The 19,150-nt window shown below is 42.4% G+C and overlaps 1 protein-coding gene across 8 annotated transcripts in view; it reads left to right on the top strand.

Moving 5' to 3' along the window:
- vps8 (VPS8 subunit of CORVET complex) overlaps positions 1 to 19,150 on the top strand; it is a 79,832-nt gene that overhangs the window by 22,982 nt on the left and 37,700 nt on the right. For 4 of the 8 annotated variants that reach the window (XR_004569691.1, XR_004569690.1, XM_034223196.1 and 1 more), the window contains exons 7-20: positions 2,891 to 2,896; positions 3,173 to 3,297; positions 4,216 to 4,302; positions 4,472 to 4,539; positions 4,905 to 5,058; positions 5,149 to 5,208; positions 6,193 to 6,300; positions 6,687 to 6,767; positions 10,654 to 10,824; positions 11,238 to 11,312; positions 11,578 to 11,613; positions 12,476 to 12,566; positions 15,963 to 16,009; positions 16,113 to 16,202. Coding sequence is in view for 5 of the 8 variants with exons in the window: in XM_034223196.1 (XP_034079087.1) it covers positions 2,891 to 2,896; positions 3,173 to 3,297; positions 4,216 to 4,302; positions 4,472 to 4,539; positions 4,905 to 5,058; positions 5,149 to 5,208; positions 6,193 to 6,300; positions 6,687 to 6,767; positions 10,654 to 10,824; positions 11,238 to 11,312; positions 11,578 to 11,613; positions 12,476 to 12,566; positions 15,963 to 16,009; positions 16,113 to 16,202 (1,199 nt within the window). In the remaining 3 variants the exon portion in view is untranslated. Of the gene's footprint in view, positions 1 to 2,890; positions 2,897 to 3,172; positions 3,298 to 4,215; positions 4,303 to 4,471; positions 4,540 to 4,904; positions 5,059 to 5,148; positions 5,209 to 6,192; positions 6,301 to 6,686; positions 6,768 to 10,653; positions 10,825 to 11,237; positions 11,313 to 11,577; positions 11,614 to 12,475; positions 12,567 to 15,962; positions 16,010 to 16,112; positions 16,203 to 16,952; positions 17,033 to 19,150 lie in introns of those variants that run through there. The other 4 variants (XM_034223201.1, XM_034223189.1, XM_034223210.1 and 1 more) reach the window with 3 other exon arrangements.

The following is a 19,150-nucleotide window of genomic DNA, read 5'->3' as shown; positions in this document are numbered from 1 at the left end:
AGTTTCAGGGATGTGTGAGAGGAGATGATCACATAGCGTCAGAGTTGTGTAAAGGCCGACGGGTAATTCTGGATTTTGACAGAAGTTTTACGATCCTGTCCGTCAAAATGACGGGCAGCGAAAAAGTCTAGCCCAACCTCTGCTCCAGGTATCTCCTCCTAAAGGACTAATACAAAATGTCCCTCTGTAGACTCATATACAGTGTTTAAATACACAGGTAGAAAACAAATGAGTATTAAAGAGTCCCAATTCTGCTTTTTAGGGTCTTCCCTTTCCTGTAGTGAGTTCTATAGGTTTTTGTGCATGTAAATGGTCTGCAAAGGCTAAAATCCCTGTGTTCACTCCAGAGGGAGTTGCTCTACAACACAATCCTCCGTTGGACTCCCTTATTTACTTCAGGAACATGGCGTCATCACTATATAACACTCGTGCTTCTATTGGTTAGTGCTCATTAGGGATGGGAATTTGAAAGCAAATGTATATTCGAATATTCGATCCCCCAAAAAACGGTTAACCGAAATGTACATATCCTATACAAAAAAAAGTTGGGTAAAAATTTTGTTTTAATAAAAAAAAAAAAAATTGTACCCAATTTTTTTCCAACAATTTTTGGAAAAAAATACATACATGTTCAAATAAGTGTAGAAACCAAGTCGAATTTGTCAAATGTATTGAACTGGTGATCACAGTTTGACAGCTATAGGCCTACAGCTTTCATGTGTGGAAGCGATTCACAATCAGGCCAGCTGTAGAGAAGACCCTCAGCTGGAACGGAGGTTGCGGGTATAGCAAGGTATAGCATGTATATATAAGTTTAATTTGGCATAGTTTGACCTCTACAGCGCACTCACTAACCTGGTCTAAATATTTCCACACATTACTCCTTTTTGACGCCATGTCTGTTGTGTAGGACTCTTCTTAGAGTGTAAATAATTACCGGACTATGACTGGTAAAATATGTTGAATACCGGCAAAACTAAATCTCTCCTGTCAAAATGTCTATGTACTTTGCCGCCACACACGGTTGCCAAGCAGCGCTTATTGTTGTTTAGGCTGGCCACTCATGTGTCGCGAGTGTTGACAGGGGGCGGGGGAGCACGCTCATGAAACCTCGCAACGGCTGCGGAGCTCATTTGTGCCACATTTGGGCCTAAAATGAGGTTTGAGTCTGCGTGATCTGTGTGTAGGGAGGGGCAGCAGCTAGATCTGATGGATTTGGACATAAACACGAGTGAAGTATAACCGGACACGAGAGAGAGAGATCAGCACCTGCAGCTCTGCCCGCTGTGAGGGAGCAAAACACACCTTTATACGTCACCTAACACATTTAGCTATGGCACAGTCGTATATATATATTAGGGCTGTCAGTCGATTAAAATATTTAATCGCGATTAATCGCATGATTGTCCATAGTTAATCGCAAATTAATCGCACATTTTTTATCTGTTCTAAATGTACCTTAGAGGAATATTTTTCAAGTTTTTAATACTCTTATCAACATATGAGTGGACAAATATGCTTTATGCTAATGTTTTTTATCATTTGAACAATGACAAATATTCTCATGAATATTAAACACAACAACCTCTGAACATTAAAAATATTCGCCTCAAGTCAACCTGGAACCTCTCTCATTCAATAATACAATACAAATGTGTGTGTGTGTGTGTGTGTGTGTGTGTGTGTGTGTGTGTGTGTGTGGTGTGTGTGTGTGTGTGTGTGTGTGTGTGTGTGTGTGTGTGTGTGTGTGTGTGTGTTGTGTGTGTGTGTGTGTGTGTGTGTGTGTGTTGTGTGGGTGTGTGTGGTGTGTGTGTGTGTGTGTGTGTGTGTGTGTGTGTGTGTGGTGTGTGTGTGTGATGTGTGTGTGTGTGTGTGTGTGTGTGTGTGTGTGTGTGATGGATCGTTGGAGGCTATGTGCAACTTCAAGGCATATGCTCGAACGGGAGCTGCAATCATATTGCGCACTATCCGTACTGAGTGTGCTGACTTATCGTACAATGTCCCACTGTCTGGCTTCCTGCATAAAGTCAAGTGCTCGGCGCAGTTGTGGCGAAATGTCGCTCCTCTGTTTTCATTTAAACAGCTCCATATCCGTTAGTGCAGCTAGCTAGCACCAGATGCTAACAACAACAATGCACGTAAGGTCTCTCTCTCGCTCGCTCAGGCCACACATACACACACCCTCCCGGTCGGTGCCTGCCGATGAGCGTGGAAGTGTGGTCTGCCACAAGCGGGCGGCAGGAGCGGGGCTGTCAGCATCAGCTTGTAGATGATATTTTAAACTCGATGCGCTCTGAAACTACGGGGCGGCCAAGGAAAAAAAATACACATGCGTTAATCGCGTTAAAATAATTAGTGGCGTTAATTTTTTTTTATTAACGCGTTAACTTGACAGCCCTAATATATATATATATATATACATTGAATTATTCAATTTGATAATATGTAATCAACTTAGGCATCTCCCAAAAAAAAAAAAAATGTATACAAATATTCATAACTCATATTCGAATACATGAATAATTATTCGAATACCTGAATAATTTCGAATATTCGATTAATCGTTCCCATCCCTAGTGCTCATATGCAGCTTGTGAAAGACTAAGGGCCGGAACATCTAAGCAGTTGACCAATCACAACAGAGCTGGCCAGCGAACCAATCAGAGCAGACTGGGCTCTGGTTTCAGACAGAGGGTGAAAAGAGGTGATGCAGCACAGGCAGGATGAGAAAAGTAAAGAGCTTTCTGAACATTAAATTATGAAACCATGTCACAGTAGAGGCAATGAGCAGAATAGGGCCCCTTTAAGTTGATACTGTGATGTTGTTTGGGTTGTGACTGGGGTTTGACCCATGTCTCTTTATATTGCTGACATAATGATGCCTGGTCAGGAAAAGGTACGAACATCATGCTAAATGTTCATTTTGTATTAAGCCTGACTTGCTCTGCTCATGTCTATTTTGGTTTGGCTGAGCTTCTTTGCTGCATGCATTGTTGCTTAGTTTGGTTGCAAATGCCGTTTCTTTTTTTATAACATTCTGCTCTCTTTATTTGGTGCCATTGTTTTGTGTTTTGGTCTCATTGTCTTTTAAAAAAAATTAATTTTACCGTACAACTCTCTTAATATGCACCCTTTTTCCTGAAGTTAAAGGTTTCTTCTCCCTCCTCTGCAGATACCAATCAGGCTCTGCGGCTGTGTCTGGGTACCAAGGCAACGGGGGCGGAGTTTGGAGCTGTCTCTGCTCTGAGCGTCAACCACGACTGCTCACGACTTCTCTGCGGCTTCGCCAAAGGACAGGTATACCTCGGACACATGACATACAATCCCAGGTTGACTAGGGGTTCATTGGAGACAGTAATGATCCTCCTTAAAGCCTGATAAAGCTTGATAGTGGTATATGTCACTAAACCAAGAGTGTAATACTGCTAATAAATGGAATACACTCTATTACTGTATAGTTGGAATACAAGTGATATAGTATGGACTGGATTTATACAGCCCTTTTCCAGTATTCATGACCCCTCAAAGCACTTTTACATTTCGTGTCAGATTTACCCGTTTACACATATTCATACAGGAAGAAGAAGAGGAATAAGAAGAATCAACTTTATTTGTCCCCTTGATAAAATTCAGTTTTCCCCTCTGTCAGTAATATACACAGTAACTAACTCACATACAAGGTGCCACCTGCTTAAGGAAACTTACATTCACATACACACACACACACACACACACACACACACACACACACACACACACACACACACACACACACACCACGGTCTCTGGCTTGATTTGCTGTGCTCGTCAGGTGCCAGTGTTTGCCTAGTCTGTTGTGTTCAAGAACAAAAGCAGATATGGTACAACGCTGCTATCCACTCTGGTCCTGATCAGTCTACGCAGTTGCAGTTTGTAGAGGCACACCCTTCTCCAGAACACCCTTTTCTATATGTGGAGTTTCTCTGGTTTAAACATAGCATAGTTATGTACATGTTGCTTAAGCCAGATGTCATGAACTAAATATCTGAATGAACTCGTTTTAATTTTCAAACAGGTGAAAATGATGCAGCCCCTCTAAATGGTTTTCTGTCCAAGTTATTAGCAGTATTTATTTTAGTGACTGGGATTGATTGATTGTAATTGATAGAACAGAGAATTGTGTTTAACACTTGCACTTGAACATCTGAATGTCTGTCTGATCGTTTGTTTGTTTAGATCACAATGTGGGATCTAGCCAGTGGGAAGCTCCTGAGAACAATCACTGATGCCCACCCTCCAGGAACAGCAGTACTGCATGTGAAGGTACACACACACACACACACACACACACACACACACACACACACACACACACACACACACACACACACACACACACACACACACACACACACACACACACACACACACACACACGCCGATATATATTCTAATATGAATGGTTATTATGTCCCTGTTGTTGTGTCTCTAGTTCACAGATGACCCGACTCTTGCAGTGTGCAATGACAGTGGAGGATCAGTGTTTGAGCTGGCTTTCAGGTACATTTCTTTAGATAAATAAAATAAAATAACCTTTGTTTTCTCCCATAAGATCATCAAAGTTTTGGTCCACTGACCGTTGGGCAGTGTGTAGCACTGTGTATCGCTCCCTCACGGTTAAAGAGAGCATTCACTCGAATAGCCTTTTGTAGAGTTGCCATGGTTACAGGTGTTGTTCTCTTTTGCGAGGTTGAAGAGGCACCGTGTGTCCATTGGGGTTGAAAATATATTTGTTCTCCTAAGCTTAGATAAACAAATGCACGCACATCAGTGAACGCAACACTAATGCTTTTAACTCATCAGCTCCTGACTTGAAGTGATGTTTCTTTAATAAGACAACTGCATCTGACTGTGTTTACCTGCAGGAGGGTGATGGGGATGCGGTCCTGTGACTCACGCTGTCTCTTCAGTGGATCTAAAGGGGAGGTGTGCTGTATCGAGCCGCTGCGTGCCCCTCCAGACTTCAGAGACCATCCCATCACACACTACTCTCTGCTGGCCATGGCCTCCCTCACTAAGGTCCACACTGCATCCTCCTTCCTCTGCTCATCCACCCAGCTGTGTGTAAAGTTCCTCATGGTTTATTGCCTCTTGGTTTTCTTTCCCCAGATTCTGGTCATTGGACTGAAGCCCTCGCTGAAAGTCTGGATGACTTTCCCCTACAGCAAGGTCTGTATAACTGTGTGCTTGTTTTGTTATTAATGAGTGCATGCTGGTCCATATTCATCAATACAATGACATGAATAACTGACTGATTCTGTGCTGAAGTTATCATATAGTTCTTGACTGCACACTAAGGGTTGTGGATTATTCATCCGCTACCATCTTACTTAGCCGCTACCATCTTACTTAGCCTTATCCTCACCCCTTATGAAAGACTGTGCCTAGTGTCGTTACACGCCAGCAATGCAGCTGAGGCAAAAATGCCCGACAAGTTTGACTGAAAAGCGTTTTTTTTAAAACAAGGTTAATTTATTATTTTTTTAATAAAAAGTCCATAGAAACTAAGAGCTACACTGTCCATACTGTACGTTTGTCTCCAGTATCTTCATTTTCTTATCATCCAACTCTTATCTTAGGTGAAGCTAGTTGCACCAAACCTCAAATGCTTTATCTGCGCCGTATGTAATCAGAAAAACTGTAATATACAAAAGGTCCAATATTGCTGTTCTGAGTTTGTATCTTCAGGGTTGTTCGCACTCATTGTTGGTGGCTTAGGATGAAAGCGTCAGCTCAATGAAATGTAATGTAGACACAGTACTTCCGGGTGAGTTTGGCCATAAAATGAAAATGATACTACTTCCAGCTGATGTCTAAGGAGGTCAGTGGAGGTCCCTCATTGACAGTGACGGGCAGCAGCAATTGCATCAGAGAACACGCCAATTCATTGTGAATTAGTTAATATCTTTGGCCAAATTTCCCTCACCCTCAAAAAGGTGCACAGAAACAGTCATAAAATGTAAACCACTCTACACCATACAACCTCCTCTAGTGCATGGGTTTTCCAAATGTTTTATATACATTTTGAATTATACCATTATTCACATTCATGTTTGTGTCTACCATAGTAAACTTTTTTATGTTCACATGGGTGATGTGCTTTGTGAACATTACTTTTAGAGGATCATTATTGATGTGTTTTTCTTTCCCCAGTCTGACCCGTCCAGTGTTCCTCAGCTGGCCTGGCAGTTTGTTCCTGTTCAGAAGACGCTCAACCCCGTCCTGGCTTTCTGTAAAGGAGACACAGTCCACTTCCTGCTGGTATCTGCTCAACTCCCTCTTTACTTCCAAAAAGCCAAATACACATTAGAAAGACATTTTGTTTACAGCATTAGTTCTGAAGAAGACCAAATAGAAATTACTTTAAATATTTCAATACACAGTATTAATGTCATATATTATCGAATGTTGTCCTACCTCAGAATACGGACACATTGAAATCTCTGTGCATGTTGGAGAGATACAGTAATGTACAACATTGTTTTAGTCAGTTAGTTACAAGACAGTGTTTCCCAATACATACCCACATTATAAATAAATAAACTAGATTGTAATGTCATATGTCCTAGATGTATTGTGTTCTATATTGCGATAAAATCAGCAAGCAACAGTTGGTAGTGTTTGAATGTTCTTCTCTGTTTGTTCAGGTAAAGAAGGAGGACACGGGCACCATCCATGTCATCAAACAGAAACAACTCCAGCTCAGCTGTGACATCATCAGCCTGAGTGTAAGCCCTTGAGCTCTCATCTAATTGCAACTGTTTTTAATAGCCCTCAATGTTAGGTGTTGTCTAAAAGCTGTGATAATGTGCAATTGGAAAAAAAACACCAAAACATAAAAGGAGTCGCTGTAATGACATGTACATGGACAGCATCAGGCCATGCTCCTGAGGCTGTGACAGGCTAGCCCCCTGAAACAAAGACAGGCCTTTCCTTCCTACTGTATAACAGTGAAAGTTCCATCACCGTACACCACACAACGTGCTCTGCCCCCTGTGATTATAGTATTTCAAAAGCTTTGGCATTGAGTGTTAGGGGCCTGGGAAATGTCAATTTGTCCTAGTGCACAATAATTCATAATGGACTTTAAGGTCCTGCTGCATGTTCTCCATGCACGATAATGCACAGTTTTGTCAGATAGTAATTGGTAAAAAACAAACACACAATGCAACAAAGTCTTACCCTAAGAACGGACAAAATAAATGTTACTGGCGTGTACCAGCTAAGGATCCTATCGACCCTTGGCTGGTACCTGTCGTCGGCTCTGCTGCGGAAACCCAGCCCCCCCGCCGCTGTCATTCCCGTCTAGGCAGACGCGGAGTGAATCCTCTGAACCTGCGGCCGCTGGATCGGGCCCCCCGTGCGGCTATTGCTCCGGCTCCCACCAAGATGGCACTGGTTAATGCTAGGTCGATAGCAAATAAAACTTTTATTCTTAACGACTTCTTCATCTCCCGTGGATTGGATTTTCTTTGCGTGACGGAAACTTGGCTGAACGTCGGTGAGTCCAGCGCCTTCTCTGAACTGTTACCGTCTGGCTGTAGCTACCTGAATTCCCCGAGGACAACTGGTCGAGGAGGAGGAATAGCGATTGTTTATGAGTCAAACTTTTATTGTAAACAGTTGCCGGCCTCGTTCCCTAGTTTTGAACTGAACTCATTTGAGTTGGGCCGCTCTGATCCGGTCCTGTGTGCAGTGATTTACCGTCCCCCAAAGTACAACAAGGACTTTATTAACGATTTTTCTGACCGGCATTATGCATACATATGACCGGGTTCTTATCTTGGGGGATTTAAACATACATGTTTGCTGTCCTAACAAACCGTTGGCTCGAGACTTTTTAAATCTTATTGATGCCTTTAATCTTGTTCAATCGATTTCTGGCCCCACACACGAACACGGGCATACTCTTGATCTTGTCCTGTCTTATGGTCTATCAATATGTAATGTTGAGATATGCAACCCAATTTTCTCCGATCACATGCCTGTTCTATTTGACGTCACTATCCCTTGTTTTGTTGGTAAACAGTGTCCACAGTCTGCTTATTTTCGTCGCATGCTTAAACCCTCCACCGCTGTTCAGTTTTCTGCTGCCTTCAAACATTTTGTGGATGACAGAGCATATCCTATTACTGGTGATACAGAGGAGTTACTTTCTTTCTTTAACTCCTCTTGTCAAGACATCCTAGATACTATTGCTCCACTAAAAGCTGTTCGCCCTAAAGTTAAGTCTGAACCATGGTTAAATGAGTCCACTCGTACTGCCAGACAGGAGTGCAGAAGGGCTGATCGCAAATGGAAAAAGGACAGGCTGCATGTGTCTTATGATATTTTAAAGGGCTCCGGTGTAGATATCAGAAAGTTGTTAAAGCGGAAAAAACGCAGTATTTTTCAGATGTTATACGTAATAACTGTCATAAACCCTGTGTTCTTTTTAGCACTATAAACTGTATACTAAATATCCCACAATCCATCAACTTAGTAACCTCCACGGAAACCTGTGAGGCGTTTCTACAGTTTTTTATTGCCATCAGAGCAAACATCTCACTTCCTTCCCATGATCCATCTGTCATGGATACTTGCTCAGCTGCTATGGGTCAGTTTGAGCTTGTGTCACTTCCTGCTCTAATAGAAATTGTTGCTCAATTGAAACCCTCGGGTTCTCCAAGCGATGTTGTCCCTACGCGATTTTTCAAAGAAATCTGGGACATTGTTGGACTTAACGTTCTTAATATAATTAACAGCAGCCTGACTACAGGAATAGTACCAAAGTGCCTAAAACATGCTGTGGTCCAGCCTTTGATTAAAAAACCAAACCTGGACACCTCTGTTTTTGACAATTTTCGACCTATCTCTAAACTTCCTTTTATGTCCAACATTTTAGAAAAAGTGGTCCTGAAGCAGTTGAAGTCCTTCTTAAATGTGCATGGCATTCTTGAGGTATTCCAGTCTGGGTTTAAACCCCTCCACAGCACTGAATCTGCTCTTTTAAAAGTGTTTAATGACCTGTTTTTAGCTACTGACTCTGGGAACAGTGCTGTTCTTATACTTTTAGACCCGACAGCTGCCTTTGACACTGTAGATCACAGTATTCTCATTTCTCGCCTGCAACATTTTGTGGGAATCAGTGGTACTGCTCTAGACTGGTTTAAGTCGTATCTGTCTGAAAGAAGTTTTAATGTAAATCTTAATGAATTTACTTCCTCCTCTGCTCCTCTCCCATACGGGGTACCCCAAGGCTCCATTCTTGGGCCGATTTTATTTTCCCTGTACCTGCTCCCCCTGGGCGCTATCATTAAAAAATATAGTGTCTCATTTCATTTTTATGCAGATGACTCGCAAATCTACATTCCCCTGAAAATAAATGACCCAAACCCTCAGCAACGCCTGTCTGACTGTCTGCAGGACATCAGAGCCTGGATGGCCTTGAACCTTTTAAAATTCAATGAAAAACAGACCGAGGTGATAATATTTGGACCCAGTGGTGGCCCCAATGCCCCGCCTGGGCTGGATTCTCTTGTCCCATATGTGAAACCCATTGTCACAAACCTGGGTGTATGGATTGATCGTGATTTTAAACTAGACAAACAGATCAATTCTGTGGTAAAATCCAGCTTCTTTCAGCTAAGAGTTTTAGCAAAGGTCAAGCCTTTCCTTTCTTTTAATGACTTTGAGAAAGTAATAGATTGTTTTATATCCACTAAACTGGATTACTGCAATGCTCTGTATATTGGAGTAACCAAGGCTTCCTTGTCACACCTACAGCTGGTCCAGAATGCTGCTGCACGCCTCCTTACAAGAACAGGCAGGCGTGAACATATTACGAACATATTACTCGCCTCGTTACACTGGCTACTAGTCTGCTTTAGAATCCAATTTAAAATGTTACTGTTCGCATAGAAGGCCCTGAACGGTTTAGCCCCACCGTACTTGGCAGATCTTTTAAAACCATACACAACCACACGGTCACTGAGGTCTGCTGACAGACTCCTTCTGGTCGTCCCTAAATCGAGGTTAAAGCAGCGAGGAGACAGCCTTTGCTGTTGCAGCTCCAAAGTTATGGAACGAATTGCCCCTCCAGGTTAGACTTGCTCCAACTCTGCCTGTTTTTAAATCTCGTTTAAAAACCCACTTCTTTTCCGTGGCTTTTAGAGGCCAGGTGACACTTGTGCTTTTAAATTTGGGGTTTTATCTTACTAGTGTTTTGTATTGTTTTTACGTCATATAGGAGAGTTTTTCAGTCTGTGGCTTCTGATCTGGTTTCATTGTCTCGTGTTTTACATTTGTTTCATGTCCTGTCTGTTTTTCATGTATTTATGCTATGTTTTTTATATAGTTGTTGATGTACAGCACTTTGTTCAACTCTGTTGTTTTTAAATGTGCTATAGAAATCAAATGGATTGGATTGGATTTGTATGAAATGCTGGCTGTCTTCATTTAGCAACACGTGGCATGGAGAGCTCTACATAGGTATACATGTTCTTGTCCGACAGGTATATGCCTCTATTTATTTGACCAGATATGTTTCCTACCACAGGTGTGACCTAACTGCTGCTCATGTGTGATAGAGACGTTTAATGCCTTACTGGTTTCCCTATCTCTGTGTCTCTGCAGTGGATTAACAGCCGTACCCTGGTCCTGGTGGACAGCCATGAGAAGCTGCAAGTTGTGGACCGGGCCAGTCAGGAGGTTCTCGAAACTCTGGACCTGGAGCAGGTGCAACTGGTCTATAACAGCCGACATTTCAAATCGCTGGCCACTGGAGGGAATGTCTCCCAGGCTCTGGTGAGGGGTTAGCTGCCGGGGGACAGGATCAGATGCAGAGAGTTCAACATTTTATAGTCATCTAGTCCCTACATAGTCTCTGGATAGTCTGTTTACATAACACATCCTGATCTCTCTCCACTGACTGTTATAATCACCAGCGAAGATTTACAAATCCTCAGCCTGACATTCTCACACCATGATAGAACCACTAGAGCACCAGGTTTGGAGTAACACTCTCATATGTTCTTCCTCTTCACACTGCCCTTCCCTTCCTGATGTAACTACACTGTTAATGACGGAGGACTAAACCCAGAGTCCTCAGAACTTAAACCAAAGCATTCTAAAGTTCAGCTGAAGCTAATAAGAGGCTTTGTTAGTCCGAATGAATTTTACCCACATATTGACTGGAGCTGTGTGTGTCTGTGTTCTAGGCTTTAGTGGGAGAGAAGGCCTGCTACCAGTCCGTCTCCAGCTACGCAGGACAGATAGTCTATTTGGGTACCAAGGTACTGTGTGTGTGTGTGTGTGTGTGTGTGTGTGTGTGTTTTTTCCTTTTGTTTGTTTGTGCACAACAGCAACATATGCCAAGTTTTTATATTTTAAGTTAAAACATTTTGACTAAATTAGGGGTTGCATCTTAGTAGACTTGATTATTGTGTTACATTTGTTCAAAAACTCTTTGTATTGTATTTATTGATCGTCTGATAATGTTGTTTGAGTCGGTGGTTGGTTTTATTTTTCTTAAAACTGTGATATTCTCTTGTGTTGCAGTCGGCTCACATCATGGCTCTGAGGAATTGGAGAGAGGTATGTATGATATTATTTTAACTTAGTATTAGTGAAGACTTCGATCTAACTATAGTTCCACTCAAAATAAAAAATTGCATATGTCTATATAAAATATATATAGTTTTATTATCCCCCCCCTGGATAAACAGTTAATAATGATGTTAATAGTTATGTATAATTATATATCTTTGTCGGATACATCTGAAAAAGTTAGTAAGTTAATAGTAAATATTTATCTTCAAAACTTGGCTGAAGTACAGTATCAAAGTAAAATAAATTGTATTTTCACCAAGAATCAATATTTTTTAGTGTCTGCATTTTCAAATCTTAATGTTTTCTTAATAAATCTTCAATTTGAATCACTGTGAATACACTGCCTTTTTGGTACAAATCCCTGAGTACAAGGTTTTGATAGAAGATATGTTTCCTCTTGACCTCCTTTTACCTGCACATGATTTCCTGTACATCAGTAGACCATCCACTGCTGGCGGTGCAGTTGTTCCATGTTCCCTCAGGATTATCAAAGACCCCATCACCCCAGCCACAAACTGTTCTGTCTGGCAGGCGGTACCGCAGCATCAGGACTAAAACCACCAGACTCAGAGACAGTTTCATCCCACAGGCCATAAGAATGTTAAACACCTGAACTAAGAACATCCATAAAATTCATCTGATTGCAACTCACAAATTATTTATCACTTGTAACTCTTATGGCACTACTTGCACTATTTTATCTGTTTTATTGTGTTGCACTGTTGGAGGAGCCTGTGACCTAAGATTTTAATCGACATAACTACACTGTAGTTATGTACGAATGACAATACAAGCTTTGAATCTTGAAAACAAATTGCTACCTCTAACTGCGTCTCTGTGTGTGCAGCGCATCGATTGCCTGCTGAAGCAGGAGCATTTCGTGGAGGCTCTCTCTCTGGCCTGGTCCTTCCATGAGGGAACTGCTAAAGCTGTGGTTGGTGGGTACAGCATTTACTGTACCACACATGACTTTGTATTGATGAATCTGTGGTCCTATGAATAGAGACTGTGCTATGTTTTGAACAATGCACCATATAAGCGCACTGAAAACACAATAGAAAAACAAGATTTTCACACATTTACAACTGAAAATGTATGTTTTTTACTTTGAAGATGCAACACATTCTAATTTGTAATCAGAAAGTAAAAAAACGATTCTTGTTCCTGTTGTATCTGCAAGGCATAAGGTTGATACTACAGTCTGTTCTCCAGGGACCGCAGTCCCATAATTAGGTTCTATCTCACACAGGCTCCGCCCTCTACTGGACTCTATGGGTACTACTCTCATCAATGATACGCAAGCGTTCGCACACTGAAGTTGTATAAAAGTAGTCGGCCAATCAGGGCGAGCCTACCTGAATGCGCGCGCATATAAGGCAACTACACCTCCTGACTGTTATCCTTTTCTCTTCAGTGAGCAGGACAACACCTGACAGAGAAAAGTAAAACTTTGAAAGAAGAAGAAAGAAGTTATCATACATTCATGGAGTCGCCACTTCTAGAGACCCAGGCCTGTCCTTCGTGCTCTGGCTTAATAGCGGGCGCCGATCCCCACCACCTCTGCTTCGAGTGTTTGTGGGACCAGGATATGGCCGAGGCGGTGCCATTCCAGCGGGGTGGCCGTTTGCCGGGGAGGAGGATGGCGAGGACTTCTCGTTGGCGGACACTTCCGGGTCCGGCGTCCATGGAAGTCCACCGCCCAGGTCTGTCCGCCACGACTTCCCCCTGGTGATGACCATGGCGGCGGAGTGTGTAGTAGGGCTACCGCCCCCCCCCACCACTGCCACCGAAATCGATGAGCCGCCTCCGCCAGGAGTTCTACAGCCCGGTCCGCCTGGCGCAGCCAGCCTTCGCTTCGCCCCCGTTGCCAGATATCTGGCAGTGTGTGGAGGTGTTGTGGCGACAGCCACTGAAGGCGAAGGCTCCAGTGGCTGGTATGGTGGGGATCCTCACGGTCCAGGGCCGCACGGACACAGCGTGTCCCGGCGTGCCCCCCCTCTCTTCCGCAAGATGCCCCCACCTCACCGGATCAGAGCGATTATTTGGCCACAGCATCGGCCAAATGAATATCCTGGTCCACGGTGTGGCCGCAGCTTCTTGCCGTGTGATGTCCCAGGCCACAGTGGGATCACGCCGCGTGGCACTTTCCAAAAAAAGACCATGATGATCTTCTGGGAGCCCCCGTGTCTACGGAAGGGCTCTTTGGATCGATTTCCTCTGGCGTCTTGGTCTGCTACGCCATGCTCCTTAGGGACCCGGGAAACATGGTGCGCAGTAAGCCCCATACAGAGCTGGAAGACTCTCCTCGCCTGCCCAGCCTTCCCCAGTACGGTCCATGCACACTCTACACGAGGTAAGCGTGTGTGAGTGTGGGGGACACATGGTGCACTTACGTTCTCCTGATGCTCCTTAGGGACCTGAGAAACGTAGTGCGCAGTGTATAGTCACTTGCGCTGGCACCTGCAGGGTGGAGCTATGGGCTTATTCAGACCAATTAGGCTGTACCCAGCCAAGTAAACTGCGGCCCTGACTTCTCCACGGTCACAACCGGATGATAGGAAGTTGGGGTGCGGTGGCTGTTAACCGTCAGGTGGGTGTGGTGGGTCGATGTTGTAGGACGACAGGGCGTTTATCCATTGGGGCTCCACCCACTGTACCCATAGAGTCCAGTAGAGGGCGGAGCCTGTGTGAGATAGAACGGGGGGTTACGTATTGTAGCCCTAGTTCTATAAGCACAGACGGAGCCCTCTACCTAGGGGCCCTGTCTTTCCTATGCCGCTCGCTGAAGAGGGTGTAGGATGACAGTCAGGAGGTGTAGCTGCCTTATATGCGCGCGCATTCAGGTAGGCTCGCCTTGACTGGCCGGCTACGTTTATACAACTTCAGTGTGTGAGAGTAGTACCCATAGAGTCCAGTAGAGGGCTCCACCTGTGCTTATACAACTAGGGTTACAATAAGTAACCCCCCGTTCTCTCCATGGTAAAAAGCTGGTGATTCATTTTCAATATAGATTTTTGGGTCAAATATGTGACCCGCTCTATCGAAATCAGTGGAAAGTCGCAACGGCTCATTTCAAAATAAACGTGGATATGCGTAAAAAAAATAGTTTTTCGGGGTTCGGGTGTTTTGTTTGATTTTATATAAACAAAGTCTTGGCTTTCAGAATATGAAACTTTTATTTCCAAAATCACACGATAAATACATTTTTGAAGCTTGTAAAGGGAAGATGACAGCTCTTACTCGCCACTCTGCCGTTCCTCAGCGCTGCTTGCCCTCCCTCCGGCTGAAATTATGAATGTAAGAGTATAGTAATCATAGATAACACCGCAGGGTCCGTTACAGTTTGTTTTCATCTGATTTCAATTAAACAAAGTCTTGGCTTTCAGAATATTAAACTTGTTTCAGCAAATTCAGATGATAAATAGAACTTTGAAGCTTGTAACGGCATAATTACAAATGGAGCACGGAGTAACTTCACGTCGGTGTTTCTCGTAAGTGTTTTCCCCGGGAAACAAACAATACACACAAACGCAAAATTACACAAACACACACACACGTATACACACACACACTCGCGAGCTTCCCCCAGACCAGTAATCCAAACGAAAATATCTTACCTCCGTGGTATTTTGATAATTTGCTCCGCTAATAATCAATCAGATCGATGGATTCCAGAGAGGAGGAAACTTTGAAGGCCTTTTTCTCAAAATGATGACTCGGTGACAGTCGTTATATAATGTGACATATTTTGCTTAATATTTGGAGTGCAAAAACAATCCTGATATCATTAGAAAGCTAGGAATCTCCTCTTTCCAACAGTGTATACAACTCAAAATGTGTCTTCGGGTCAATGCCACTGATTTCGATGGAGCAGGTCACATATGTCAATTATCAGATGATCACAATCCATTTAACAAACATTGAACTTGGTATTTTGCCCCTGGAGGTTTAGGACCCAGGAGCAGATGCAAACCTTGCCCAGTTTATAACTCAGCCATGTTCATGTTCATAATGTTTGTACATTTCGATCTATTGAGATAGTGGTGCATTGTGGGTACACAGTGCAGTCAATGTTGCTGACAGATACTGTACTGGAGGTGTTGCTTCAATTCAGAAAACCTCTGTTGGTAGTACGTTTTGATTTTTTTTGTTGAGTCTTTTCATACAATTCACTGAAGGAAAATTAAAGTACTACATGTTTTTCATGAAATGACAATATGCCTGTTTTTGTATGAAGATAACGTTCGATGAGTCAGATATTTTCAATAGAAAATGATTAAAATAAGAAAATTGTTGTTTTGATGTGAACGATGTGTTACATGTGTTTAATCCAGGTCTTGTTGGAGATCAAATGAAAAAGAAGGGAGTTGTAGGGGACAAGGTAAGATCAGGAACACTACAATTATTAGCATTCATTTTAATATTGTCTGCCATGGACAGTGCACCACAACTTTCCTGTGCTCATGTTGACTCTGTGTGTGCAGATGGTGGAGATCCTCTTCCAGTTTGCAGAGCATGCTCTGAAGAAGTGTCCAGAACATGGCAAGATACAAGTGATGGAGCAACACTTCCACGTAAGCTAGCCTCCTTACAGCACAACTCACAGTGTCTGCACAGCGGGGCCAATACAGGGAAGACATATCCATATTTGGATGTTTATTTACCTTCATTTAAGAGGAACCTTGAACAGTTTAAAACATTATTGTAACAATCCAATGGACTGCATTCCAGATTATAGCTTTTAACTCATTCATATATGTAGTCCCTTCACTTGACAGATCAAAGTTATCAAACGGAAGAGAGTAAAGACGCACAGTAAAACTAAAGATACAGAGATCCCAGCTAGAAATGTTTGGCTTTAAAAATATTCTGAGAATGTTACCATTCATTGTTCTAGGAATGTTTTCAGCGGGAAGTTTGGTTCCCAGAATGTTCTTCTGAAAGGTAGGATAACGTTCTCTAAAAACATTGTTAAAATGTTTGGTGATAACCTTTTTAAGATGTTTTTGATAACCTTCTTAAGATGTTTTTGATAACATTGTTCGAACATGATGCCCTACTATTCTTAACACGTTTTCAGGTGCAAGTGTTTTTGTTGTTCCCAGAATGTTCTTCTGAAAGGTAGGATAAAGTTCTCTAAAACATTCTTAAAAAGCTTGGTAATAACCTTTTTTAAATGTTTTTGATAACATTATGCCATACTATTCTTAAAACGTTTTCAGCTGCAATTTAGATTTTTTTATGTTGCCAGAATGTTATTATTTTAGAGTAGGATAACGTGCTTTATCGTTCTGATTCATCAGAAGTCTTCTTTTTTTTTAAAGCTGCGACCAGCAGCTAGTACAAGTCACTGTCGGTGTCACATATACTGGAGGGGACCCATAATCAGACTCGGAATCAGCTGGTGAGCGTAACATTTGTTTATTAGAAAAGGGGAGCTGGGAGTGGAGGTTGGTTATGGCGGCAGTGGGAAACAGTTGTTCCAGGGTGGGTAGAGAGGCCTGGCTGGTCTTGGGAGTGTGGAAGGCCTTGGATTCCTCCTGGGAGAGACATACAAATGAGTGTGAGGCAAAAGCAGGCAAAGTTGTCAAAAAATCTGCTGTCAAAAAGCTAGAGCAGTCCGCAACAAACCGTTCACGGCAACAATCCGGCAGGAAATTAGTGCAGGCTGCAGGCTTTCATAGTTTGGCTGATGAGCAGGTTGCAGGTGTGGTTGATTGGAGATTTGTATGTGTTTGTGTAAACCAACACATACAAACACTAACAGGGGTTTCAGGGACGGGCAGTGACAGTCGGTCCGTTCTTCTGTTGGTCTGTTCTTCTATATGTCTGTTGGTCGCAAATCTAAAGGGTGCAATAACAATTGTTATCCTCTTTGCATAAACAGCATTTACCACTAGCAGGGTTCACAGAAGTCACGGTTCGGTTCATACCTCGGTTTGGGGGTCACGGTTCGGTACGGGTTCGGTACAACAAGGAAAAGCAAAAAAAAGTCCCAAATGCATAATTGTTTTGCTGTTATTTATTTTCAACAGTAGTGCAAGTTTTGGTATGAAAATAAGGAACTCTAACATTTGGAATCATTAACTGTATTACACAGTTAAAAACAAACCACAAACAGTAACACACAGATGGCCATATTATTTATAATGGCTGATGTCAAACAAAAAGGTTAAATAAGCTGTACAACTACAAAGAATGTCTTGAAAATATTAAAATAAATAATAAGAAAGTGTTTCAATCACAATCAATAAAAGGCAATACAGAACTGTATAACATCTCCTGATGTCAAAATATAAAATAAATACAATGATAAATATATAACAAAATAAAATCTGTACCTTTATGAGCAATGTCTAACATGTGTAATTAACTTGTGAGTGTGTGAGGCCATTATGCCTAAATAAAGGTACTCAAGCTTTACTCTATTTTTAAGTTTTTCTTCAAAAAGATGAGTTTGTCTGCGTTGTCAGTAGTGAGGGCAGATCTGTTGGCGGTAACTATGTCACATGCCGTCGAGAAAACCCTCTCGCTGGGGACTGAGACTGACTCGGATGTGATTGAGCATGTTTGACGTGTTACCACTAGCATACCGCATCACTGTCGAACAACGCCGACACACCGTCCTCGTCCGATCCACAACTCGCACCCCATCATTGTTGTAGTCCACAGGGAACCCGAAATGTTCCCACACACCTGATTTAAAAGAAGCAGGTGGGTCTTCTAGCTCCTGTGTGTTGAGTCAACTCGCCATAGCTACTAACTTTTCTTCTTCATGTATTGTGTTCGTTTTGTTGTGTTTTGTTCTTGTTCTTCATTTGTTATTTACGGGCGGCTGGCTTTTAGGCGCAATACCGCCCCCTGGATTATATATAGTGTAATACTGCCCTGAGTGACAGACTTTTTTCCCACTCGTAAAAAAAGGCGTATTCGCCGTGTGACTGCATGTGCCGAACCGTGACGTCCGAACTGTGACGTCCGAACCGTGACGGTACGGGACGAATACGGATACCGTTACACCCCTAATACGCAGCCCTCACAAACCACACACGGCCAGATAGCTTATCTAACAGTTAGAACCTACATACGAAACACAACCTTTATAGTCAGAAAAAAAGTGTGATTATTTTCTGATATTTAACACATATGATATTATAAATACTGTGGGCCTACATACCTTAGTATGATTATAAGTGCATGTGAGTGAATATTGGCATGCAAATTCGTTTTTTTTTATACGTCCTATTCATTTTCTCAATGCACTCATACGGCCATTATGCAAATGCACCAACTCGGCTGCCGGAGGAGAGTAACGTTAATCGGCGATACTCCTGGCGACTAAAAGTGGCTTTTGTTTGGTTTTCTAAATGTTATTCTTTCAATATGACAATAGAGACATGTGCATAAACAACAAAAGCACATTTTATGAATAGTAGGGCATAATGTTCAAAGAATGTTATCAAAAACATTTTAAGGTTATCAACAAACATTTTAAGAATGTTTTTAGCAAACGTTATCCTAC

Source organism: Gymnodraco acuticeps, unplaced genomic scaffold (assembly GCF_902827175.1).
Source record: "Gymnodraco acuticeps unplaced genomic scaffold, fGymAcu1.1, whole genome shotgun sequence".
Lineage (NCBI taxonomy): Eukaryota > Metazoa > Chordata > Actinopteri > Perciformes > Bathydraconidae > Gymnodraco > Gymnodraco acuticeps.
This window is presented reverse-complemented; position numbering and strand designations above follow the sequence as displayed.